Below are 27732 nucleotides of genomic sequence, written 5' to 3' on the forward strand. Positions count from 1 at the left end.
TACATTTAGTATTGAAGTGATTGATAAAATATAATGGTTTCCACAAGAAATAGAAAGAAATTAATGTTAAATTGATGATAAGATTCGTTACTAGATTTTGCATCTTGCTCGCAAACATATTAGCACGATAATTTTCATTCTTCCATTTAAATGTGCTGCATATATAGACTACTAAACAAGAATCACTATCAACATTATCGCCGAAATATAAAGGGAAAATATTTGCTTTTTGAATGGTTTTATTTAGTTAAAATGATAAATAGTTTGATAATAGAGGGAAGTTAAACACCTAACAATCAGGGCATAAGCAACTTCCTGGTTCGCTCACACTCATATTAACAATCAGGTACAAGTTTTATCTAAATTGACGGTATATTACTTCACATTTAATAATAAAAGGATGGGGTTTTTAATTTAGAAAAAGGGGAATTATTCAATGAAATAAAATCAAATTTCCAAGACTGGTATGAATACAAGATCAACTTTTATTTTTCATTCATATGTAGCAAAGTGATGTAAATGAATATTATATCAATGTTCTGTTTTATTAAATTAAAAGGTTTTTGCCAACGAACAGAGATAAATGATCAGATATTTACCGATGTCTGGAAATTGGCAAAGTGATCTAATTGGAGGGAAAGAGTTAGAAATCCTAACTTTCACAAAGGGCAGGTAGGTTTTTGTATTATTTGTATTACTTATACTACTGGAGGATAAAAGTGCCGAGAATCCCAAATTTTACTGATAATGTTTGATAATTACTGATACTGTGCTGTTGTTGCTGATAAATACTGATATTAACTGTTATTATTACTGTTGTTGCTGATATTTTTTGTTGCTTCTGATTAATACTGATAATTATTGTTGCCTTTTACTGTTGAGTCTGATAAATACTGTTGAGGTACTGTTGATGCTTAGATTGACTGATAATTACTGTTTAGCAATTTCAATGTCTATATTGTAAGCTATATTTAAGATATCCGAAAACGATAATAGCCTCCTTATTAATTTTACGTATAATTTTTATTAAGTTTAAACTTGTTTCATAAAGAAAAATAATCATTTTAATCCAAACACTTTATGATAAATTAAATGGCATTTTCACCTTGGTCCGTGCCCACTATCTGCTACCTTTAAAGACCCCTATTTTTACAAAAACATCAAGTTCCATCAATAAAAAATATTTAGATTCTCTGTATTTTTTTAGTAAGCTTACTGTGAAATTGATTTGAGAAACATTTTCATGTATACTCACGCGTAGAAATATACACGGAGAAACGTGCTTTAACGTACCGTCACAATGGGACTGCAGCTACGTTATAGTAAATTGAAACAATATAGGGCAGCGAGAAATTCAAATAATTTTCTTGAAGTGCTAGCAGAATACAAATAAATATTATGCAATATTAAAGAAAAAAATACATAATAAAAATGGAAAATCAATTAATATCATTGTATAACCTTACATAACTTCAAATTGGTTGTAGTCATGGAGAATCCTTTTTTGTATTGTTTTAAACAAATTCAATAACCTAAATATAATTAAAGTATCGGTCCATATAAAAATCAGACAAAAGCTGATACAGGAAGGTTCTCAGAATTTGTTGATTTTCCACATATAGATTTCTCCTACCCTATGATCCACATATTCAAAATAAAGAAATGTTTCAGTTCATGGTTACTATGGAAACCTGGCCAAAGAAATGTCCCTAGCAACCGGCCAATTTTTACATGTGGTAGGATAAAAAGTCACCTATCTTTTAAAACTTAAAAAGAAATGTAAATATAGAAAAATTATTCCTCTTCACTACCATAAAGATACGCATTTCAAGTTTCTAACCTGACACGAAGGTATTAGATTTAAAGTTAGTTATGTAATAGACAATGAAAGATAAACATGTTTTGCATTTTTTGCTGATTAAGCGTTTTAATTGATTTTGGCTGTATTCAAGGACAAATTAAAATTTGCATCTAAAAATTCCAGCTTTTGCATGTATTTCACATAAATGGAGAGGAATTTCTCTGATGAAAGCAAACTTGAAATTTTCAGTGCCAGTATGAGACCAATTCCTTTTAAGACTAGAGACTTCATCTGTAAGGATTTGTACGCTGTTTTCCAAGTATGACATTTGCTTGATAAGAAATTGGTGAATCGCCGCTGCATCTTGGGAAACGGAAGTGTGATCAACTGTTGTGCTGTTAACATGGCTGTGAAACAAGAGGCACCGTCCATATTCCATATATGAAAAGCTCGGAAACATATCAACAAAAAGGTTGTATAATATGACCATTTTTGAATTTTGCCACCTTTCTAAAAGTTGAAACCTTTAAATGATAAAGTTTTATCTTTTGTGGACGCTTTTGGGATATAGAAAAGTTCAGCTGGATTTACCTTTGCTTTAACCTCTGCATATAAGGTGTGACTGAATTTGTCATTTTATCAATTGATAAAAATAAGTAATTGCAACATTCAGGTCAGCGATATCAAAATCTTTTTTGTTGTCTTAATGTTTACGAAATCTTACGCGAAATCCAGTCAGGCCCTTTGGAGGGGGCGGGTGAATACACCCAAACAATCGAATATTTGTAAAAAACACAAGAATAGCAGACACACAAAATATCCTTATCAACAGATAACATTTCTCATACATTTGTTTACGTTTGATTTGGCTAGTAACGCCTACAAGTTTTATTTTATTCTTAGGTTAAACGAGACTTACCTTGAAGATGAAGTTTGACTGGAATTTCTTCGACAAATTGGGGTGCAGACGGATCAAATAAGATGATAAACTTACCACATGATTCATACTTTTAGAGTTATATTTGGTGTACTGTGGGTGTATACTGCAAATTTTGGGAGAGCATTTGATCCCTCTGCACCCCCAATTAGACGAATAAATTCTATTCAAATTTTATGAAGGTAAGTCTCGTTTAACATCAGAATTTCTTCTCCAAATGGGGTAACTCAGTCTCAAATGAGACTTTAGAGTTCATAAATATAAATTATGTTTTCAGATTTTTATAGGTATTAACATGCATTCTCTGTAAGCACCAAAAAATTTACTATAGGGCTTTGAAACGACATATCTCCGATTTGGATGAAATTTGCACCACAGGTGCACCTTGGTACAAAACCAGCAAATATGGTGTTAGAAGTTTCCCACGTGCACCCGGTTGCCATGGAGACGGATCTATTGAATTTGGCCATTTTCGGCCATTTTTGACCAAAAAAAAACATGAAAATTGAGGAAATATGAATGCATTTTTATCTTTATGTAGTGAACTCAAATATAAATCTTTGTATCATAAGAAAACATCAACTGTTAAAGAATACAGGGCATATAACCAGTTATTCCAGAATTGACCCCACTCTTAGAAAACGGTTCTGCAAAATTGCATAGTTTCTCAAAATGTGAAAAATGGAAAATTGAACATTTTTTGAGAAATTTAAGGTTAAATAAAAAAATTGTCTACGGAAATTTTTCAAATCATATGCATGTCGTCAAACGTCAGTATTAGTAGTGTCCCCTCATGAAAAAATTGGAGTGGGATCTCAATGCTATTTTTAGTAACATGTATCTAAAAATAGACATATTTCAGAAAAAACCAAAAAATGAAATTTGGGCAGAGTTTAAGATGCCATTGCTAGGTAATTATGAAATATACTGTAAAAGTCAATATGCTAATGTCAGACACTGGACACCAATAACTACCATACATATTATTTTCAGGGATTTCTGTTTTCCATTTTTAGCTGCAAATGCCTAAATATAGATATGTCTCATAAAATGATGAAAAATGTCAATTTTCCATCATTTGAAGCTCCACTGAATCATAAATAATAAAAAAATATGTATCTCTCCAATATTTCATCAATAAAAACAAGGAATAGTATAATATCTCACAAATTATTGAGGACAGGCTCTCATCTCTATAAATAGTACAAATGTCTAAAAATAGACACATATGAAATTAACTGTTTAATGTTGATTTTCCACAAATTCTAAAATAAGAGATGGGAAATTTTACCGACTTTCTGTCATTAAATGTAACTGATCTTATGTGACTGACAAGAACAAAAGAACATTCAATAGAATGCAGCATGATAAGCAGAGGTTTCCATTTCTATTTATAGTAACACATGTTTGAAAATAGACGTAATGCGAAATATCGGGAAAATGTTGTTTTTTTTGTACTTTTTTCTAAAATTTTGGATGAATAATTGCTGACTTTCTGTTTTTAACTGCTATTGGCATATGGTGACCAACAAGTGAAAGAAAGTCTTATATCAAATACCAAAAGAGAAGAAGTGGTTTCCATTTCTATTTATAGTAACACATGTTTAATTATAGTCAAACTGCAAAATATCGGAATAATGTCGTTTTTTGTACTTTTTTCTCACATTTTGGATGAACAATTGTAGACTATATGTTTTTTACTGCTATTAGAATATGGTGACCAACAAGTAAAAGAAAGTATATACGAAATACAGAATGAGAAGCAGAGGTTTCCATTTCTATTTATAGTAACACATGTTTGAAAAAAAAGTGATGCAAAACATCGGAAAAATGTCATTTTTGTACACTTTTCTTACATTTAGGATGAATAATTGCTGACTATCTGTTTTTAACTGCTATTGGCATATGGTGACCAACAAGTAAAAGAAAGCATTATATGAAAAACAGAATGAGAAGCAGAGGTTTCCATTTCTATTTATAGTAACATGTGTTTAAAAAAGACATACTGTAAACTATCGGAAAAATGTCATTTTTTGTACTTTTTTCTAAAATTTTGGAAGCATAATTGCTGACTATCTGTTTTTAACTGCTATTGGCACCAATGGTGACCAACAAGTAAAAGAAAGCCTTATATCAAATACAGAATGAGAAGCAGAGATTTCCATTTCTATTTATAGTAACATGAGTTTTAAAATATACATACTGTAAATCATCGGGAAAATGTAGTTTTTTTTCTTCTTTTTTTCTCTCACATTTTGGATGAGCGATTGCAGACAATATGTTTTTTTTACTGCTATTGGCATTCAGTGACCAACAAGTAAAAGAAAGAATATATGAAATACAGAATGAGAAGCAGAGGTTTCTGTTTCTATTTATAGTAACACATGTTTGAAAGTAGACATGCTGCAAATTCTCGAGAAAATGTTGACTTTCGCACTTTTTTCCTAACATCAGGGATGGTCAAAGTGCCGATAAACGGCTTTTATTTGTTATTAACAGAATATGACTACATGTAACGAGTATGAAAAAGCTTAGCTAAAGTGTAGAAGAATAATGTTTAAGGGTATTTTTACATTTCTGCCTATAATAACACATTTATAAATAATCAGGAAAATAAAGAATCGTTCGTTTTTCTCAAATTAGGGATACGAAATTTGCAATCAAACTTTCATTAGCTGTAACTGACATGGCTAATTGTATTCAGCGCGCCAACACGTCCACCTCATTCCAGTACATGTATCACAAAAGTATGTTCTCATGACAGCGATTTTCTTAATTAATTAAGCATTATCGTTTATATTCAGGTCGAGACAGTCCGAGCCCGATTGAATTTTTTTTTGTTAGGTGCATCCAAAAAATTTCACTAGGAGGCGGTGGCTTAAATCACTATGTCAGTTTAAACTAGAACTCTCAAACGGGACTAAATACCCCCGCTGGATTTTTCCAGAGGTGTTAAATCATGAATATTAAATTTTAATGGATCTAAGAGAAAAGTGAAATGCTAAAACATTTTAATGCAAATGTAATTTCTCATAATATTTTCATAAATGAAACGAAGGCTCATCCTTATAAAAAAAACCCAGACTAAATATACGGACCAGACACGAATTATGAACTTTTTCTGTCAGTGACCTTGGCCTTGCATTAATTACCTTAGATCAAAGTCATGAAAGAAAATCAGATAATAAGCAAGGTTTGTGTGAAGTAGTAGATTGAGGTTTAGCCATAAAAAAGATATGGACCAGACACAAATGATAAAAATTTTTCTTCAAGTGGCTTTGAACTTCCCCAAATGATTTTGCGTCAAGGTCATGACACACTCTTAGGTCATGAGCAATCTTTGTGTGAAATAAGAACCTACCAAGTTCATCCATAAGAAAGATATGGAGTGGACACGAATTATGAAATTTTTCTTCAATGACCTTGAACTTCCCAAAATGACCTTGGTTTAAGTTCATGACACACCCTTTAGGTTATGAGAAATCTTTGTGTGAAATGACAACATACCAAGTTTATCCATAAGAAAGATCTGGACTGGACACGAATTATGAAATCTTTTTAGTGACCTTGAACTTCCCTAAAGGACCTTGGCTCAAGGTCATGACACAATCTTAGGTCATGGGCAACATTTGTGTGAAATAAGAACATACCAAGTTAATCCATAAAAAGATATGGACCGGAAACAAATTATGAAATACATGTATTTCTTCCAGTGACCTTGAACTTCCATAAATGTCCTTTGCCCAAAGTCATGACACACTCTTTTTGCATGGGCAGTCTTTGTGTGAAATGAGAACCTACTAAGTTCATCCATAAGAAAGATATGGACTGGACACGAATTATGAAACTTTTTTCAGTGACCTTGAACTTCCCTTAATGACCTTGGGTCAAGGTTATGACACAATCTTAGGTTATGAGAAATCTTTGTGTGAAATAAGAACATGCCAAGTTTATCCGTAAGAAAGATGTGGACCGGACACAATTTTTTTTTTCACTGACCTTGAACTTCCCCAAATGACCTTGGGTCAAGGTCATGAACAACCTAAGGTCATGGACAAATTTTGTGTGGGGTAGTAGATTCTAATGTTCCTCATTAAGGAAGATATGGACCGGACACTTTTGCACAGACAGCTGAACTGATGGACAGACGGACAAGCTGATTCCTTTATACCCCCAAACTTCATTGGGGGGGGGGTTAATAATAAAGTTGAATATTCCAGGGATTCAGATCCCCTTTGATCCATGCATGCCTTACCAGAATTTGTTCAAAAGTAATCCGAAATTTGCTCAAATGTTTTGAGTTGGCTTAATTTCGATTTCTCTCTCTCTCTCTCTCTCTCTCTCTCTCTCTATACATGCATATTTCTCTAGACTTTAACTAAAGCATTTAAAAATATTTGTTGTTTTGGTTTTTATAAAATTATTTTATGTATAAACATACATGTAGTTGCTGGAACCGGGGGGGGGGGGGGGTCAAAGATACACAACATATAGGTAATAAACATTTGGGGGTAGATTTAGCCCCCCCCCCCCCTTTAAGCAGGCATGTTGCATTGTAGTCGAATAAGGGTAAGTGGTAGTGTTTGAAAGAAAAAAAATGGTACTGAAAGAAGTTCGATCCCCCTCCCATGAAACAGGATTTCATGTTTAGACCCCCCTCGTCACTTTTAATTTGCTTCCGACACCAATTTTGTTGTGACCCTAGAGTTTCATCTCCTTTTTAAAGACTTTATTTTCATGTGATTTTCATGGCAATAAGCTGGCATACATTGGTTATCAGTGTTTGAAAAAGATTCCTTCTTACGTTCTAAAATACTACTACTAAAAATTAACTTGTCTTTATGAGAGGATAGGGAGTAACTTTAGTTACAGAAATGGCTTTGATATCAATAGGCGTTTAAACAAACTAATATTGGTCAGAAATATAAATTATTAGCTAAGTGAAAAATCGAACAGAAAAAAAGGTATTATTCCTTCATTCAAGGATACTTTGTGGCAGGTTAAATTGAAATTAACCCAGTGGTTCTTGATAAGAAAATGAAAATATAAAAAGTTTTCAATGAGAACGACAACGACTGACAAGGCACAAATGATCATAAAAGCTCACTTGAGCCTTTATTTTAAAACGTGTTACTACAAATAGAAATGGTAACCCAGCTTATTATGCATTTCGGTTACTGCTCTCTTGTACGTGTCGGTTACATTATGTCAGTTACAGCTAATGAAAGATTGACTGCAATTTCCTATCCCTAATTTGAGAAAATAGAATGATTCCATATTTTCTTGATTAATTGCTGAATGTCTATTTATAACAATACGTTAGTATAGGAGAAATGGAAAAATACCTATACACATTATTCTTATACATTTTTGCTAAAGCTTTTTCATGCTCGTTAGTCACCTTCTGTCAATAACAAATATCAGCAGTTTGTCTGCACATTATCCATTCCTGTCTGATGTTACGAAAAATGCATAAGTCTATATTTTCTCAATAATTTGCAATATGTCTATTTTCAAACATGTGTTACTATAAATAGAAATGGAAACTTATGCTTCTCATTCTGTTTTTCATATATGCCTTCTTTTACTTGTTGGTCACTGAATGCCAATATCAGTAAAAAACATATTGTCTGCAATTGCTCATCCAAAATGTGAGAAAAAAAGAAAAAAAAATTACATTTTCCCGATAATTTACAGTATGTCTATTTTTAAACTCATGTTACTATAAATAGAAATGGAAACTTCTGCTTCTCATTCTGTATTTGATATAAGGCTTTCTTTTACTTGTTGGTCATCATATGCTAATAGCAGTTAAAAACAGATAGTCAGCAATTATGCATCCAAAATTTTAGAAAAAAGTACAAAAAATGACATTTTTCCGATAGTTTACAGTATGTCTATTTTCAAACATGTGTTACTATAAATAGAAATGGAAACCTCTGCTTCTCATTCTGTATTTCGTATCTGCTTTCTTTTACTTGTTGGTCACCATATTCCAATAGCAGTTAAAAACATATAGTCTACAATTGTTCATCCAAAATGTGAGAAAAAAGTACAAAAGACATTTTTCCGATATTTTGCAGTTCGTCTATTTTTAAACATGTGTTACTATAAATAGAAATGGAAACCACTGCTTCTCATTTTGTATTTGATATGACTTTCTTTCACTTGTTGGTCACCATATGCCAATAGCAGTTAAAACAGATAGTCAGCAATTATTCATCCAAAATTTTAGAAAAAAGTACAAAAAACGAAATTTTCCCGATATTTCGCATTACGTCTATTTTCAAACATGTGTTACTATAAATAGAAATGGAAACCTCTGCTTATCATGCTGCATTCTATTGAATGTTCTTTTGTTCTTGTCAGTCACATAAGATCAGTTACATTTAATGACAGAAAGTCGGTAAAATTTCCCATCTCTTATTTTAGAATTTGTGGAAAATCAACATTAAACAGTTAATTTCATATGTGTCTATTTTTAGACATTTGTACTATTTATAGAGATGAGAGCCTGTCCTCAATAATTTGTGAGATATTATAAAATCCCTTGTTCTTATTGATGAAATATTGGAGAGATCCATATTTTTATTATTTATGATTCAGTGGAGCTTCAAAATGATGGAAAATTGACATTTTTCATCATTTTATGAGACATGTCTATATTTAAACATTTGAAGCTATAAATAGAAAACGGAAATCCCTGAAAATAATATGCATGGTAGTTATTGGTGTGAATGGTGTCCAGTGTCTGACATTAGCATATTGACTTTTACAGTATATTTCATAATTACCTAGCAATGGCATCTTAAACTCTGCCCAAATTTCATTTTTTGGTTTTTTCTGAAATATGTCTATTTTTAGATACATGTTACTAAAAATAGCATTGAGATCCCACTCCAATTTTTTCATGAGGGGACACTACTAATACTGACGTTTGATGACACATATATGATTTGAAAAATTTCCGTAGACAATTTTTTTTATTTAACCTTAAATTTCTCAAAAAATGCCAAATTTTCCATTTTTCACATTTTGAGAAACTATGCAATTTTGCAGAACCGTTTTCTAAGAGTGGGGTCAATTATGGAATAACAGGTTATATGCCCTGTATTCTTGAACAGTTGATGTTTTCTTATGATACAAAGATTTATATTTGAGTTCACTACATAAAAATGAAAATGCAATCATATTTCCTCAATTTTCATGTTTTTGTTTGGTCAAAAATGGCCGAAAATGGCCAAATTCAATGGATCCGTCTCCATGGCAACCGGGTGCACGTGGGAAACTTCTAACACCATATTTGCTGGTTTTGTACCAAGGTGCACCTGTGGTGCAAATTTCATCAAAATCGGAGATATGTCGTTTCCAAGATTTTTTGGTGCTTACAGAGAATGCATGTTAATACGCAACACTACAAGGTGAAACTTGCATCCGCATCAAAGCCTACTTTGCCGTATTTCACGGATAAATAATCGTAATTCATAATGTCAATGATGGAGAAGGATATAGAGATGACGAACAGTATTCAATCTCAGTCCATAAAACAATACAAAATTGAGCAGAGCAAACATGGACCCCCAAAACATCAGAGGTGGGATTAGTTCCCATGGAGAAGTGATTATCCCCTGCTGACCAGTCACACGCTCCGTGTCCTCGTTCTCATGATCAGGAAATAACGGAAAAAATCCGTGGTCAATTTAGTGTATTAATAATGGGCTAACAATTGGTATGAAAAACGTCTGTCAGCATATGACTTAATGGAGTACAGCAAGTGTTTTCTTCTTTTCACACATAAGATTTTGAATAAATTCTGCTTCATATGAATATAAAAATAAGTCTACTAATAACGAGGCGCAATTTGTCCCCATGGGAATCCCAATAGACTGTTAGAATACCTGGTCTCCAAAAACCACATTGATGTGGTCAATCAGAAACTCAAGCATCTTCTTGTCAACTTCAGAGTACCTATGTGTGCAATCAGAATCTGTTTTAACAAATTAATTTTGCAAATGACCAATGACAAGGTAAGTAAATTTAAGAGTTCCATTTTAATTTGTCTTGGGGAATTGTTGTGTATTAAGTTGAAAAGTCGTAAGTTTAAGCTGTTGATTTTTGTACGTTCTTGTGATTTCAAATTGTCCGATAGTTCTTTAGAATTTTTTAGTATCCACATCTGATTCTCACTACTTCTTGAATGTATAGTTGCACAGTACTCTTGAAATTTTTCCTTCACTACTGTAAATATCTTAGTGAGGAGTACAGAAAGAGGATTTGTTTAACATTTACTGAAACCTGCAATGTATCTTTGTTTTTAAGGATTCTTATGAAGTTTTGGAATCCAGTATACATAAGGTAGTTCAAATTCATTTTGGTTCTATGGAATATTGAAATATTCAAAACTGACAGGTGATTTTGAAGACTTTCTTCCTTTGTAAGGAAAGTATGAGCATAAGTAGGATTACTACTTGTAGAATTAAATCCAAGTTCTTCTAGTATACAATTTATATAATGAACCTTGCAAACGAAGATAATGTTTTATCTGCTTTGTCGGCAGGAACCAGTACGTAATGATCGTGTAATCTAACTCCTTTAATTTTTCACTTCTAGTTTACTGAACACAGAAGGATATATGGTTTTCATATTGCCCCTAAATCTTTTAATACGGGACTTTAACACGGATCTGATACATTTAATAAATTCTGACAAGCTGTCAATGTCTTCTTTTTCATATCCTGCCCCTTGTCTAGCGAGATTTTCCTCAGAATCCATAATATGTAGACTTATAGTGATATAATACATATTCTTTTGCCTTATAGTAATTATCAATATAAAACAGGAGTCATTTTTGTTTCAAATCTATTTAAAGAAATAAACACTGGCATACATGTACATTACGTATAAGTAACATTCAAACTTGATCATATTTGGAAAGCATTCTCTTACTAAAATTGTCATCCGCAATGATAGGTTTGTTATAATATTTTATAATTTAATTTCAGTTGTAGCGCGTCATTTGATTGGGTAAACGGTTTCATTCATTCCGTATAACATAACTTGCCTACGTCACAATGAGTTACGTCAAAAACGTATCACTACGCTTGACGTTACTTTTAAAATAATGCTCACTTTGAAGCCTTTTTCATAAAATAAAAGTGTTCCTCTTTTGGTAGATATGAACACTTGTTTTAGGGTTTTATATGATGTTGTCTGGTTACTGGATCATCTGCTTAGCTACAGGGATCGTGCTTCGCTTTTCCGCATGTGAGAGGTTTAAAGGACCGCGTTATCTGTCTCAGCCAAAGAGTGCAAATACACAAAAACGTGTTACAGTCTTATTTTACTGCATTTTGTGTTATGATACCTTTTTCTGGAGGAAATATTGTCTCATTGTCTACATCGAAATTAAATTATAAAGAATGAAGCTTATTTCAACTTATATTATCCGATATAACAAAACTTGGGGCAGTTTACGCTTATTTATAAACCGCTTCGCGGTTTTTAAAGCGTAAACTGCCCGTAGTTATGTTATATCGGATAACATAAGTTGACACAAGCTTCATTCCTTAACTAAAAACACAGTCATTTTTCCGTCCAACAGTCTTCAAGTAGTTAGACATTGGGAGTTTGCGCACGAGCGCTGCGTTGCTGGACGCCGCTCTAGTACTATGGGGAACACATATACGGATTTCATCCACCTGCCGATTCTGGACATTCCACGACGGGGTTTCTGTGTAGAAATATATGTAGTACTTAATATTCAAGGGGTGATCAAGACTTCGAGAACAATCCTATATTTACAAAACCACGATTCAGATTAGAATGATAATTTGACACACATATTGTCAATCAAATATTTTATAAATAGGACTTGAAAAGGAATGATTTTCTCTTTCATTGTGAAGTCACAATATGAAAATGAAGTCAATAAGTCGCTGACTCGTGAGAAAAAAATGCTTGTCACAGTCTTACTCGAGCAACGAATGGCTGTAAAATTAACGTACAACTTGGAAAATCCTTTAAAATATTTTATAATAATTTATAAACGGTTAAGGTATACAATAGACTTTTAAGACGGTTTTTTTTTTCTATTATCGTCTTAGATTTCTCTGGATCAAACCTTGGACTGGGCCTCTCCTCCAAAATGTTTCACTCTTTTGTTTTGTAAACTTTAAAATAGCCCCGAGGAATTCCTCTCGCCTTTGGAGGACGTCTGGTGGTTATTTCGATCATTTTTTGCATATGTGTTTGATAACCAAACATATGCTCAATTTCGTCTTGTTTAAGCAATTCAGGACGTAAATCTAAACAGGGAAATTTTGGTAGTTCTGGGCTTTGAAAATCTAGATTACTTGTTGGTTGATAATCTATAATGGCTGTGGCATCTTTGCTGCTAAGGATGTCCTTGGTATTCTGAATGATTTCTTTAAATTCCTTCTGAGCATTATTTCTCTTATCCTGGCTTTCCTCATATTTCTTCACTGCTTCTTCTTTTTGTTTTGATACCAGGTCTTTCAGATTATTGCTTGTTGAATAAACGGCTTTACAGATCTCATCCTTTCTATTTTCTATGATAGATAAGACTTCGTCAAATTTTCCAGTGATTGTAGATAAGGTGGCAATATTGTACTTTGAAATCATACTATTTTCCATGTGTTTTATGTCAGCTCTAATTTTCTGTTCCTTCTCTTGAAGAATATCATTCATTTTGATTACTGAGTGGTCTTTGTGGTCTTTGTTGGAATCTATTAGGCACGTTACACATATTGAAGTTTTACAGTGCTGACAGTACGCTTCGCAGTCTTTCTTCTCATGTAAAGGGCATGTTGGAAGAACAAATGAGGTTCTTTTTCTATAAGAGTATCCAACAATTTCATGTTTCCTCGATTCGTCAGCCATATGTTTTGGTATGCATGAGGAGCACAAGTTCACCCTACAAAGATTACAGTAATGCTTTACTGGATCGGAACATAACTGACAACAAATGATATCCTGTCCTTGGGCGGTAGCCATTTTGAATTCTTCAGAAAACCAACCCCCCTGGGTCGTACTCAAATCTTCTGGATCTAGGATGAGAATAAACAACATTTACCATTAATCATATACACCTTATGTTATCATAAAATGTTATTAATTTAGTGATTTATTTGATGTTTAAACCTTATGTATCTATCATTTATAGTTGACTGATTTTGTATCGTATTAAAAATAAAGCAATTATACAACTCACAAATAACTATAATAAATGTGCTAAAAAATATATATTTACAAAAGTATACATCAAACTCTATCGTGCATTAATATTTGATGAATACAGCTTCCGCAATTAATATGTAACATTGAACATTGATAAGAAGGTATTTCAAAGACTCAATCACATACTCACAATTATTTTCTGTCAATGCCTTATAAAAATCATCCGAAAATTTACTTTCGTTTTATAAGAGTGTCATGGAATTTCTGAATATTCAGTTTTGTATTCTTACGTCGTGAAGTAACAAGGAGATTTAAATTTTCAAAGCCTAAAACGGTGTATTCATTTTATTGACTGACTCTATTTAATAAAAAAAACTATTGTAAGCCATGTACACATCAGGTCCCTAATTATTTTTAAAAAATGTTTAAGCTCATGTCAATTTATTGATATACGTTTGCCCAAAAATGAATAAATCTTAAATCCCTATTTGAATTCAGCCAAAAAAAAAAAACAATATAATGAAATATTAGGCTAAATGCATGATAAATAAAGTATTATACGAACCTTTAATTTAAAGTTGTTGTAAAACCTGTTGAGAAATTCAGTTACTGAAAATATCAGTCTCGTAGCTGTACTTTTAAAATAGAAATTAGTTTAGATACCTTTTGACAGATTTGTCTTCCTCAAAAGTAATAAGAATTGGGCAAAATTTAAAATAATATTTGTTTGCATTTTCCGACTCGAGATGCTTGTTTGTATCAATTTGAATGTTGGATTTTCTTTTGCGAAAACGTTTTAGCATAGGTTTTTTTAATTTTCAATTTTTTTTCTAAAGTGCCTGAAACATTATTTTTTAAGTAAAGCCAGTCGGTCAGGAAACGGCAAATAAGAAACAATGAATGATCTTATTGTTTGATTCATCACCCTCAGAAATTTGCAATAAAAGTATTTTAATGAAAAAAATCCCTTTGTTTTGTACCAGCTTTATCTTAAACAGTAGTCTGCTAAAACTCCAGTATATTTAAAATCTAACGCTATTTTTGGAAAATTACTAAATTCGGATATTACTAAATTTGGATATAAATCTTATTATTCTAGGCATTACAATTACTGTAGACTGCTGAGTCTACAATACTGACTTTAAACATAAAGCTTGCCGAGATGGGGACTTCTGACAGTTTAAATACAGGTAGAGTTAAGCATGAGCGGGTTTTGTCGGTAATTTACCTTAAATATGAAGAAAAAGATTCTTCTAAATTGGTTATTCAAGGTATGTCTCTCTTGAATGAAGAAAGTACGGTATCAGTCGAAATCTGCCCTGTCCTCATATCCCGTGAAATATTTCTTAAAACAAGCCTCAACTGAACAATTTAAAAATCATTTTATTTTTTTTAATTACCTCAAACCACTGCTACAAGAGAGCTCTTTAAACGTAGGGAGTCTCGTAAGAAAATAAAGACATAACGTTATGACATCAACTTAATGTAATCCGATCTAATTAAACATTTTGATTTCGATATAGCGCCAAAAAATATTTTGAAGTGAAAAAGTTACAACTTTCTCTTCTGTTCCACTCGTAAGCTATTCTAAAATACATGTTTTTTTGTCAAAAAGAATAAATAAGCAATATTGTTTATAAATAAATTTTACTTTACTTAAAAATTGTTATTATAATCAATAAGTGTCCACCTTGAATGTGCAAGTCTGAAATACTGTATAGCTGTGCTTTGTAATGTTAATTTTGTTCCATGTCTTACCGTGGTAGGAGAGGCAGAGATTGACCAATCGAAATCTGACCAATTAAAATCTAACAAATGAAATTCTGACCATGCGGTGCCTTACTCTGACTTTTCTCCCATCTAAATCCTTGGAGGACGGACATTGTTTCAAAGTTTGTTATTTATTTTATCAAGATTTTGGTGAGTAAATCTATTTCATTATGTTTTCTATGAGTAAAACTTTAGTTGTCATTCTTGGAAACTCAACTGTGCGTCGTTTTCATAAATTCTTGAAATACGGTGACATTAGGTATTCTGCAAGCTTTGGTCTGGGAGAAACGCATTCCGTTCTGTACAGGGGTATGGGTGGAAGAAAGGTTCGTGATGCTATATCTAAGGATATGGAGAGCGTATTTGCTTTTGGTCCAGATGTAGTTATTCTAATGATTGGGGAGAACATTATTAATCACAGAACCGACGCTACCTGCGTTTTCAGACACATTTTCATGATTTTTCTGTTAAGGAGGCTGGAGGGTCAACAAATTGATATAATAAACCACCAGATTTAACTTATTTTTTTAGATATGGTATCTTTAGCTGTGAACTATCATTTGACAAAGAAAAAATTCAAAAATTTTAGTTTTAAAATTTGATCATTTTCTATATCTTTATATGGAGCTCTCCTTTTAAAGGAGATTGAAATAGTTTAAAAATGGCTGCCACCCCCGAGCCTCGTTAAATCTAACTGGTTATTACTGTAAATTTGGATTATCTCCCTTTACAAAATTGGTTTTATTTCTCATTTTGATATCTTGTGTCTGCTAAAAATAATGTCATTATTAATAATACTTTTGAGAATTTCAAACAAATTATTAAACGTCACAAAGGTGGCAACACAAGACAAACTGTTTAACAAATTTTTTACTCATTGATGGAGGATAACATAAGGTGTTATAGCTTTGAAAGGATTATGGAAAGAAATTAACCAGTTGATGGGTAACCGGGGTATCAAAATACTTATTGCATTGAAATAAAAAAAAATTTTATTCATGTATCTTATTCTTTTCATTTACTCTGGAATGCTGTTAAGCAAATTTGAATTAAAAAGGCACAATGAAGTGATAAAATTGTGAAATTATACAGACAGAAAGAAAGAAGTAATTAGACACCAGATGAATAGAAAACCTTACGTGCGCTTCAAACTCAATTGAGATAAAACTTAAACGCTATTATAAGACAGAGGCAATTCTTTGTTTTGATTATATGTTTAGTACACAGTCTGCTTGCTAGATGTCAAGAAAGTATCTTGAAAAAAATCAATACAAAGCTATCACAAAGTTGCTGTCAAAAGCGTATGTCTTGTTGAAATATAAGTACTATAAAGAACTGGGTACGGTATATATAACTAGACGGCTCTGTCTCTAAGTTGGATTGAAGTTTTTTTACAAACATGCCCACAATGTGTCCTTTCAGAATCATTATATATTTTGAATTATCTCATACCTTTTTCTCCGCCAGAAGTTTGGAAAAATGGTGAATTTCCTGCAATAAATACAACATTTGACCTTACAACGTCGTCACGACGTTACTGATTTTAACGTAAAGTTAAAATTTTCTTAACGGAAAACTATTTACCCCAGTGCTTAATCCTGCCAATGTTACAGTAAACCATTTCTTTTAAATCCATGCTATATATCTTTAATAGTTTGAAATAGTTTAAAAAATTAAAAATCAGAAATATATATAGTTTTAACAAACGATTGTACCAGACAAGCTACGAAAATTGATTCATCCAGATGAAATGAGTGTATAAATTTAACGTATTGTTTATGAAGCTACATTTTGGGGGGCAATAACAAAGCTATCAACAGAACTTCCTCCTTTCCATTCCAACAAATGACGGTGCTCTAAATGTTAGGTCTTTTTTATAAACATATAAATTACTCCCTATTTCGGGGTTATTATGATATGCCTTTTTTCATTTTTCGTGAGAAGAAGGAGGGTATATAGTGATCAGAGTGTCCGTCAGTCTGCTACGCTTTTGCGGGTACATTTCTTTTATGTTTTGCCTTTGGAAAACCAAAATATGTTTCCGATCAAAAAGTAAAATAAAAAGTTGTACAAAGTTATTAGGATTCTGTGAAAGTTTCATTGAATTTCACGAAGTTGTATGAGAGGAGTTGCAGGTAAGAGATGAGTACCCCATAGCGTGACAGACAGACATAAGTACAGGAATGATCTACCCATTACTATATACCCTTTTGATTTTCAAGCGGGGATATGCATAAAAAAACACGGATTTTCAGGAATGGATTGTAGCCTTCCAATTTATACCAGTAAAAAAGTCATATTCACATCGATTCTTAATTTATTTTAATCCGAAGATTCCAACGTGTCATATCGATGAGATTGACTACAAAAAACAATGAAATAACAATATAATGCATGCGTACTATACATGAGTTATTTTTCCTGAATTATACTTAAATATCTTTACTATAATTCCTATAATTCCTGTATTATAAATTCTGAAGTTCTATAAGTCTTGAAAGATAAAAATATACAAAATAGCAAGATCGAGAATTACTTTCGTTATGTACTGTACATTGTGAACACATGGGTATGTTTACACTTCAATATTCAAAGTTATGCAAAATAAAGTAAAAATACTTATGCAAAATATACTCAAGACATTTTTAAATTAAATATATACATACCAAATTTGTTAGACACTGGTATACTAGTCGTATAGAGTAACAAACAATAGGCTACAAAAAATCGTGCCTTCCATGATTCGATTTCCGAGATGTACAAAGAAAAACCGTTGCAAGGTAAACCGTAAAATTCCGGATTGGCCGTTACATAGATTATTTAAATGAAGACAAAATGCAAGAATCGTAATGCAGAATAACAAATCACATACATTTAAAAAAAATTCAAAATGCACTTCACGTCCCTTTTCTGTATTAACCTTTTAAAATAAGCTACGTATTGAGAGGATTTTGCAGTTCTATTATTAAGATACGAAAAATGATGTTATTTGTGACCTGGCACCGTCACTATAGACTGTCCCCCTTTTTTACAGATTAAGGATTCCCATTCCCGAATTAACATCTAAGGCGAGATCGTGTGTCTGACTAGATAAGTTTTTTTAAAGTGGTTTTAATATAAAGTTCTCTTAAAATATACCTAAGAGATGACATCTATTACGTGACTATAGAACTTTACTTAGACAAAAACTGACAAAGCATAGACAATTATTTATAAGGTATATCTCCAGGAAACAAAACAAATACAGTTTTATTTATAATCCATGAGTTCAACTGGCATTTTATGGCATCATGGTGGTCTAGAATAAATATGAATATCTTAAGTACCGTCCAGTCACACATTTGATATTAAACTGAAATTTATATCCAGCATTTAATTCATGATTTAATTTGATAATGAATTAAACACAAATGTCACCATTCCTATTCTCAGTCAATAAAACAGCCTTTGTGACACTAGTAGAAAACAAATCTTTTCTCAGACTGTCATACTGAATGCTCTGAATTTCGGTGGTCCCTGAATATCTCACTACTCGACTCTGTGCCCTATCCATAGACCGCATGCTTACAAGTGGATTTCCGTTTGCTGAATAACAAATACCAACATGAAACCAGTCAACTGTGCTCAATAATACATTCACCTTAATCTTATTATAAATATAAATGTCTGTATTCGTTTGACGAGCATTACTTAAACAAAAGACTGGTTCATGTTGTGAATTAGTTGTCAATGCCAGCACATTTTCATTTGTATGAATTGTTTTTAAACTGGACCCAGTCATGTCAATCTGGTTGATTGTTTTGTCATTTCCACTGGTCAAGATCATGTCCCTTCCGACACACTGCACTTTCCAGAGTTCTGGAAAACGACCAAACATCTGAAAATATATATTAGGGTGTCCATAAGGACTTTGTAGTGTGCTTAGTACCACAGGTTCATCCAACATTTTCAGTTTCCCAGTTTTTTTATCGGAGTCTTCCCCAGTCTGCAGAAAACCGAACTTTGAACAATTTAGTCTTTTATAATAATACCAGGAAGTAAATTAGTACAAGAAAAACTTAATAATTCTGGGCCTTTTTGGAAATCCGCATTCCTTGACTGATAGTTAAGTATGACCGTGGCATCGTTACCATTAAATATATCTTTGTTTCTTTGAATAATTTGTTTGACTTCTTTTTCAGCTTTTTCTGCAAAAGATTTGTTTTCTTTGCATTTTTTCTCAGCCTCTGTTTTTTGTTTTGTTACTTCATCTGTGAGTTGAATGCTTACTTCACGCACGGACTTCCAGATTTTATCTTCTTGTTCTTTTATGGTTGTCAGAACTTTATCGAAATTTGTAGTGTTTGAAGATGAGTTGATATTTTTGTACTTTGGAAGAATGGTATTTTCCAGTTCTTTTGTATGAGCATCAATTTCAAGTCTTTGCTTTTGAAGAATATCATTGATGTCAATAATCCCATGCTTTTTATGTGATCCAATCAAGCACTGAATACAGATGTGTATTTCACAGTCTTGACAGTATGTCTCGCATTGATTTTTCTCGTGTGTTAGACATGATGGAAGAATAACAGCATGTTTCTTTTTAAGAGTATATTCTACAACTTCATGTCTTCTTGATTTGTCAGCCATGTGTTTTGGTATACATGAGAGGCGCAGATCCACGTGACAAAGATTGCAGTAATGTTCTACAGGGTTTGAGCAGAACTGACAGCGAATTACGTCTTTGGGCGTTAAATAAAATACGTAGCGATAAATAAATATAGAAGAAAGATTCACTAAAAACCTTCTTTGAATTCATTTGACTTATCACAGATATTAATTTGATGAATAAATTATCATACATGCATATTGCTGAGACGATTTTTACACAAACAATTATTAAGCGGCAATATAATATGAAATTACTTTACCTTCCTATTTCATTATATTTTGTCATTCTTAAGATCTTTTTTTTGGCTCAGACATGTAAGGTCTTTCTAAATCATATTTAACAAAAATATATGATAAAATCAATAAGGTTTACAAGATTACATTAAACATAACACATTAGAATTTGAGTGGAAGGTTAGAAGTTTCGATCATGCACATTTCCCTAGTTAATTGTTGACGTCTGTTGGTGACGCGTGTTTCAAAAATTCCAAAATTCAAAGCAGCATAACTTCACTTTTCATTAGTTTCTAGATTTTCTTCTTACATGAGAAACACATGAAGATATTCAATTACATTATTTCCAATTACCAATTTAAGTAAACGGTGTTATATAAACACCACGATTATTTACACTTCTAAAGTCTGGCATTTAAAATATTCAGTATTTAATTGTTCAAGTTTTTCAACACTTCAGACTCAATAAATTGAGAACCTTCAGATTTCTTTTCAAACAGCAGTACCTTTAAATTGATGATAAAAATTGAAGTGCTTGAGTCATTAATATTCTCATTTCTAAAATAGAGTGTACAGTAAAAACTTAAATGAAAGCTGAATATAGGATTAATCATAAGAACTCTTGGTATATTAATCATGTTAATATTTATAATCATTTTTTTTCTAATGTTTTTAAATGGTAAATGAGATTCAATCTATTAGAGATTAATCTGTCATAGTTCAAGGAAGGTTATCACTGACTATATGCTGTACTTTTTCTTGTATAATAAATAACCAGACCCTGATGATTGCATAGTTTTTAACATTTCTAATATCACCAATGAAATGATACAGCCGTGGGTTAAAAAATGATATGACCACTTGTCATTTGAGAGGTGATTTTGTAGTAATTAAGTAAATGACTTTATTTTCTTTTTTGCTCTCAGATTTATAACAAAGAAACGCCACAATGAAGTTTATTTCCAGGGAAATTTGACATGAATGAAGACAGGAAATAAATGGATAATAAAATATACTAGCTTATTTTTTTTTTCATTCAAAAGTTACAGGAGTGTCCAAGGTCAACTTCAAGTCACAGTTTTAACAGCAAATGAAATTGATGTTCACTCACATTCACAAATATATGGAATCGTAGGTAATTATGTCCAAGGAGGGCCTGTGTAAACCATCAGTGTGCATGATATAAAACCAGTTAACAATGTGATAGTGTAATTTTAGAAATTCCTAAAATCGTGTTTCTGGTTTTAATTGCAACCTCCTCTTAATTATTGGGTCTCAACCAATCGTTGGTGTATTATTCTCTTCCGTTTAAGAAAAAAATAGAACTGGTACATAATAACTAAGTAAACATTAAGGCCTTTTGACTTCCTGATATTAAGTCATATAATCATCAACTGACATTACTAATATTGACATTTTGAAAATTCTACTTTTTATCCATTGTAAGTTGCATCAATCTAGTTCTTGCGTTACATTTCTGGGGAGAATTGTGAATAGAATGGAATTAAATGAAAGAATCCATTTACTTCTGAACTCCAACTATTTACATTTTTTTTAATTATTCTCTTATAACGATTTTAATGTGTTAAATAGCACTTTGTATCAAGTTGTTTGACATGCATTTTCATTTTAATGAATATTTTGCCTCAGTATATCGAGATTTACGAATGGAATTATTGATTACAATGCCAATGTACGATATAATCAATGACTTTTTACTACAGTTATATTCAAACACTTTTTGTTTTACTAAAACAGAAAGAATCATACTCACTTTTTGCCAATTTCCAATAACAATCAACAAATTGTACACTTTCAATCAGACAAATAAAACTTCCTTCGCCAGTAAACAGTCAGGTATCTAATGTATTGTCACGTGATCAAAATTTACAAACTGTTAAACTAGGTCATTGATTCATTCCATACACCAAGTAAAGAACTGAAAAATACACATTTCAACAGATATTATGAGTTTAAAGATAGAAAAAACCCTGATTTAAGACCTGTTATCGCAAGAACAAATGATAAACATAGAAAATAACATATTGTGATTCTTGAGTTTGAAAAAATTCGGGGTACATATTATATACAACATATTTTCGTATTATATTTTTAAAAACTGTTTAAAAAATTATTTTTCTCACATCTGATTTGAAAACCACATGTTTTAACAATAAAAATTCATGGACATTTTTTTTATATCTCCTTAAAAAATTATAAATGCCATGCATATGGATTTAAGGTATCCGATCCATATTAGCCTCAGATTCAATGGAATTGAATGCATAATAGATATGTATGGGCTGAATAATCAGTGTAGTTAGAACAAATTTTCATCTTTAAGTATAAGAATGTAAAAGTTGAACATGTCCTAATTTATTACCTTTTCCTGCCCTTCACGAGTTATCTCCCTTTGATTTTACTCAATAAAAATTAATTCTAAAAAAAAATTGTCTGGTAAAAACATTATTTTAAATTATTTTTCTATTCCCAATGATCAAATACATCTTTTCACCACAGCATTTTGTGATATTTGAAGTATTTATTTTTTTATCTTAGAAAATTTACTTTCTTCCATAGACTTCAATGCAATCTTCAATAATTAATTTCTACTTAGGTAATAATTTTTTTTAAAAATTTCTCTTGGTAAATCCCTTTCTACTCTAAAATACTTTAAAATAATATCAGGATATTTTACAAAGAATTGATATTTAAGGTTAGAAATTTTGGTCCTAATATGGGTCGGATACCTTAAAATGATTTTCCATGTCAATCATCTTCAAGGAAGGTACATGTATCACTGCAAGCTAAAGTTATCCGTAATTTTTACCTATATTATATAAATATATTCATAATATTTCAATAAGTCTTTAAAACCAAGTATTTGAATTCATAAATGAAATATTTATTAGGAAGAGTTAAATGTTACCCATCACTTTGGATTACACAAACACACACACCCTCATCTTCACACACCCTCACACACATCCTCTCACACACAAATGGTTAGCATTAATCTATAAAATCAATGAAATAAAGCACAGAAGAAAAAAATCAAAAAGAAAAAAATAATCTTCTCACAGCAACAAAAGGGTTCATTTGTTTGTAGGGAACCATAAATGACTGAGTTTATCTTGGTGAGACAGTGTACGGTATGATACTTTAAACATGTTGTCCAGAGCATAAATTCTTTCTATAAATGAGCTCTATTACATTGTACACGTGATTTTTTTTAACCTATATAATACTCCATTAAGTTTTGTCATTAAAAATATTCCAAAGTTACCTGAAAAATCAGAAAGATCTTAAGGAACTAAAGCGGTGAGAAACGAATTTTTATACCGTGTTTGTATGCTTAATGTTAATGATGAACGTATAGAGCCTGGTTACATTTTTTTCTACAGGTACATGTATACACATGTTTTAAAGAAAATTCTAGCTGTTTTATATAGAATCCTTAAGTTGAAAGTTGGTGCATATATATTATACGGTTTCTGAGTATTATAATTTACTACATGAGTAAACAATAATTCCTTTTTACTAATGATATCAAAAATATGCAATAGAAACTTCAAATATCCCATGTCGCCTCAAGTCGAAAACATTTATCTGTTAAGGTATTAGTTCACAAAAATTATTCGAAAAAAAATGTTTATCCCTGCCAAAAAATGTATGACAAAAATACTTATTATATGAGTAAAATCTTTATGACTTAAAAACACAGTTGAATATAGTTATATATGTTCAAAGCTGTGAAAAATAGGTTGCCATGAATTCCAGAATAGAAGTATAAGGATACGCACTAATATTTAATATGTATATAACCTAAATCAACAAAGACCGTCGTGATTACGACTTATGTTTGAAAAAAAATAAAAGCCTTTAAATGCATGTAGTATTTTAATTTATAGAATGGGTGTATTAACTTGATCAAACCTTTACTTTTGACCCATAACCGAGGGTGAAAGAACTAAATTGTAATGCAAAAGATGTATGTATTTGGATTGACTTTTGGTAGAAAAAACTTCAGGATTAGATATATGGCACTTGTGATAAACATAATGGACTAATGTGAATAAGTATTTGACTGATTGGAATAAAGTTAAAAGATAACGTTCATGAAATATTTCTAAGTGATGTTGTTATTCCAGAATATATTTAAGCATTGAATTCTTTTTTGGGTAACGCGCGGTATACAATTTGTCGGCACGGCCAGGTGTGTTATAGGAGCGAAGACATCCTAAAATATTAAATAACGCAACGCAAACGAACTTATTGAGGAAAAAAAGTGACAAAATAATTTCAAACGCACATGTTTTCGTGAATTTAACGCGGTTAATTTTTTCTTATAAAATTGTGTCGAAACAATCTACATTTTGGTGCTCTAGAGTATTCAAAATGCATATAGTTCCTACTGTGTATTCTAACACTCAGTTACAAGGTTTCTCTTGTGTTATAGAGATTTGAATGTCGTGGATTTCTAATGGATTTCATAAAGAACATTACACTGAATGTAAAATATTCAAGGTTAAACGGCATTCATTTTTTTCCTTTAAATTTGTGCGTATTGTGTTAGAGATTCATATGTAGCACTTTTAATGAAAGGGGAAATTAAATGGGAAAGGTATTATAGAAATTATGGGCCTATGCAATGCAAATCGCTTATAAATTTTCTTTTTTAAATTGAAACAAAATTATAGCCTGGTTATTTTCGTTCCTCTCCTTGAACTTGGAGAACATGCCGTTTTTATATGTCTCGTTCTCAGCTACGACACCTGAACAGGTAAAATAAACTTCCTTGTTCGATCAATCATAACAATCACAAAAATCGTATTCTCATTCAAAACTGTGAGGACCAATCACTCTTCTATTCATTATTTGAAAGGGAGGTTTTAGTTGCAAACAATGTAGGGGAATTTGTAAATAAAATGAAAGGAAATTCCGTTGATGGTACGAATACGAATAACAACTCAACATTTATTTTTTTTTTTATTTCTATCCGAAAGAAAATGATAGGAACAATATCTGTTTTTCTGAGCCAGCGGCAATCGAATTTAATAATCAAAGAAAATGGCTCTATACTTATTACAATCTATGCAACACGTTGACTGCTTGATGTCCAGGAGTTTAGAATATTTTTTTTTTATCAAAGATTGCCTTAAATCTAATGGTTTTAGCCTTTTGCAATATACCAAAATTGAATGAAATATGTTAAATGCTTTCATATGAGTGAAATTTCTCGAGAGGGACGTTATACAATATATACAATGGTCCGTGTAACACTTAACAACTCAAATTTCTAAAATGATTTAGAGTTTTAGAATGTTAATATGTTAGTTCAAATATCTAACTTTCAAAAACTCAAACTGATTTGGTATGATGAGATTTAATATTTTAGTTCAAAAATCTAAATTTTCAAATTTGCAAATAGGTTTTAGAATTTTGATATTTTAGATTTTTGCCTTAAATTTTCAAAATTCAAATTACCAAAGACGATTAATGGAATTTAAACGTTTGAGTTTTTAGTCTACCGACTGTTCAGAAAGTTTACACTTAACAATCTAAAGTTCGGTAATATTTTTCATCTTTCGATTATTTGAAATTAGCTTCAAACCTCTAAAATCCAACTTTGAAACGTTTAAGATTTTTAGAAATTTGGAATTTTGGTTCAAATGTTCAAATTTCTAATAACTTAACACTTTGAGTTTTTAGAATTTTACTTTAGATTTTTAAAATTTAAATCTGGTATAGAATTTCATATTTTGAATATTTGAAGTAAACTTCTAAAAACTCAAAATGCACAAACGTGTTTTGGTTATTTAAAAGTTGAGTTTTTAAATCAAAATTCAAAATTTCTAAAAGTCTAAAGCGCTTGAAAGTTGGAAGTTTAAAGTAAATTATAAATAATCAAAAGACGAAAATGTTATCGAATTTTAGATTGTTAAGCGTAAACTTTCTAAACAAACGGTAGATTAAAAACTCGAAAGTTTAAAATGAAAAATGTGTTTTTGGAAATTTGAATTTTGAATATTTAAGGTAAAAATCTTAAAACTCAAAATTTTAAACCTGTTTGGAAAATTGAAATTTTAGATTTTTGAACTAAAATATTAAAATTCAATATACCAAATCAGTTTGAGTTTTTGAAAGTTAGATATTTGAACTAATATATCAACATTCTAAAACTCTAAATCGTTTTAGAAATTTGAATTGTTAAGTGTTACACGGACCTACAATCCTCTGTTCCTTGCTATTTACCAAGCGAAATGAATGCACTGCTTTGATGAGTAAGGATGCCTCTTCCAAAATGTTATTTTCGTGGCCCCTGGATTAAAGATTCTGATGTTATTGCGTAGATATTATTATTACATAAAAAATGTTATAATTTTCTGCATATTTTCTCCTTTTGTCCTAGATGAAAAGCCGATGAATAAAGAGTAGAATTACGATAAGTAATGGTGCCTTATCAAAAATTGTGCATTTTATAGCCCCTTAGGACAGGGTTTAAGGATCAAGGTGGGGCTTTTAAGATTACAATATGAAAATGAATAAATTCTTTGAAAAATCCCTTTGTATTATTTAAATAAGCAATAACCTTTGTGCATGTATGACCACGTAGTTTGGGTCAAAATATATAATATGATCGGGAAACAGGGAATGTTGGCAGGTAAAATGAGCGGCGCCGTTGGCCGGAATTAGTAAAGCTGTATTCCTAGGACTCTTCCCGACTGCACATATTAGAAATCCAAATTAACGGGTAATTAAGTTTCCGAGTATAATAAATGCATGTATTTAAATGATGAACAACAATTTTGACATTCAAGAAATCCAAAAAGGAACACAGACGGAAGTTGCCAGTAATGCATCGGGCCTCCGAACTGACTAATACAATTTAGATACTGGTATATAAAAGAAGTCGATAGCAACAATTCGCAAATTGAGTGACAAAATGACATGTGTTGAGTAGATAACAATTTGCGAAAAGTTTTGATAATATGAACATGAAAGAAAGATAATTACATGTCTGTTTTTATAAGGCATTAGAGATTACTGACGGTTAACACTCTGTCTCTTTGCAGTTCTAAACAATTGTCCATATAGTGTCACTATGTAATGAAGTAAAAATTGGGTGTTTCATAGTCCAACA

At 31.4% G+C, this 27732-nt stretch overlaps 2 protein-coding genes across 2 annotated transcripts; both read right to left on the reverse strand.

Annotated features, from left to right (window-relative positions):
- Positions 1 to 12887: 12887 nt before the first annotated feature.
- LOC134282289 (E3 ubiquitin-protein ligase TRIM36-like) lies at positions 12888 to 13751 on the reverse strand. The gene has a single exon (XM_062764697.1). The coding sequence runs from the start codon at positions 13749 to 13751 to the stop codon at positions 12888 to 12890; it is 864 nt and encodes a 287-aa protein (XP_062620681.1).
- Positions 13752 to 19104: 5353 nt separating this feature from the next.
- LOC134282290 (uncharacterized) lies at positions 19105 to 20333 on the reverse strand. The gene is made up of 2 exons (XM_062764698.1): positions 19974 to 20333; positions 19105 to 19689 (listed from the first exon to the last, which is right to left on the reverse strand). Exons 1-2 carry the CDS (start codon positions 20331 to 20333, stop codon positions 19105 to 19107), a joined length of 945 nt encoding a protein of 314 aa, XP_062620682.1.
- Positions 20334 to 27732: the final 7399 nt, after the last annotated feature.

This window comes from Saccostrea cucullata, unplaced genomic scaffold (assembly GCF_032062105.1).
Source record: "Saccostrea cucullata isolate Sc308-1 unplaced genomic scaffold, CSIRO_AGI_Scuc_v1 ctg1147, whole genome shotgun sequence".
In the NCBI taxonomy this organism is placed as follows: Eukaryota; Metazoa; Mollusca; class Bivalvia; order Ostreida; family Ostreidae; genus Saccostrea; species Saccostrea cuccullata.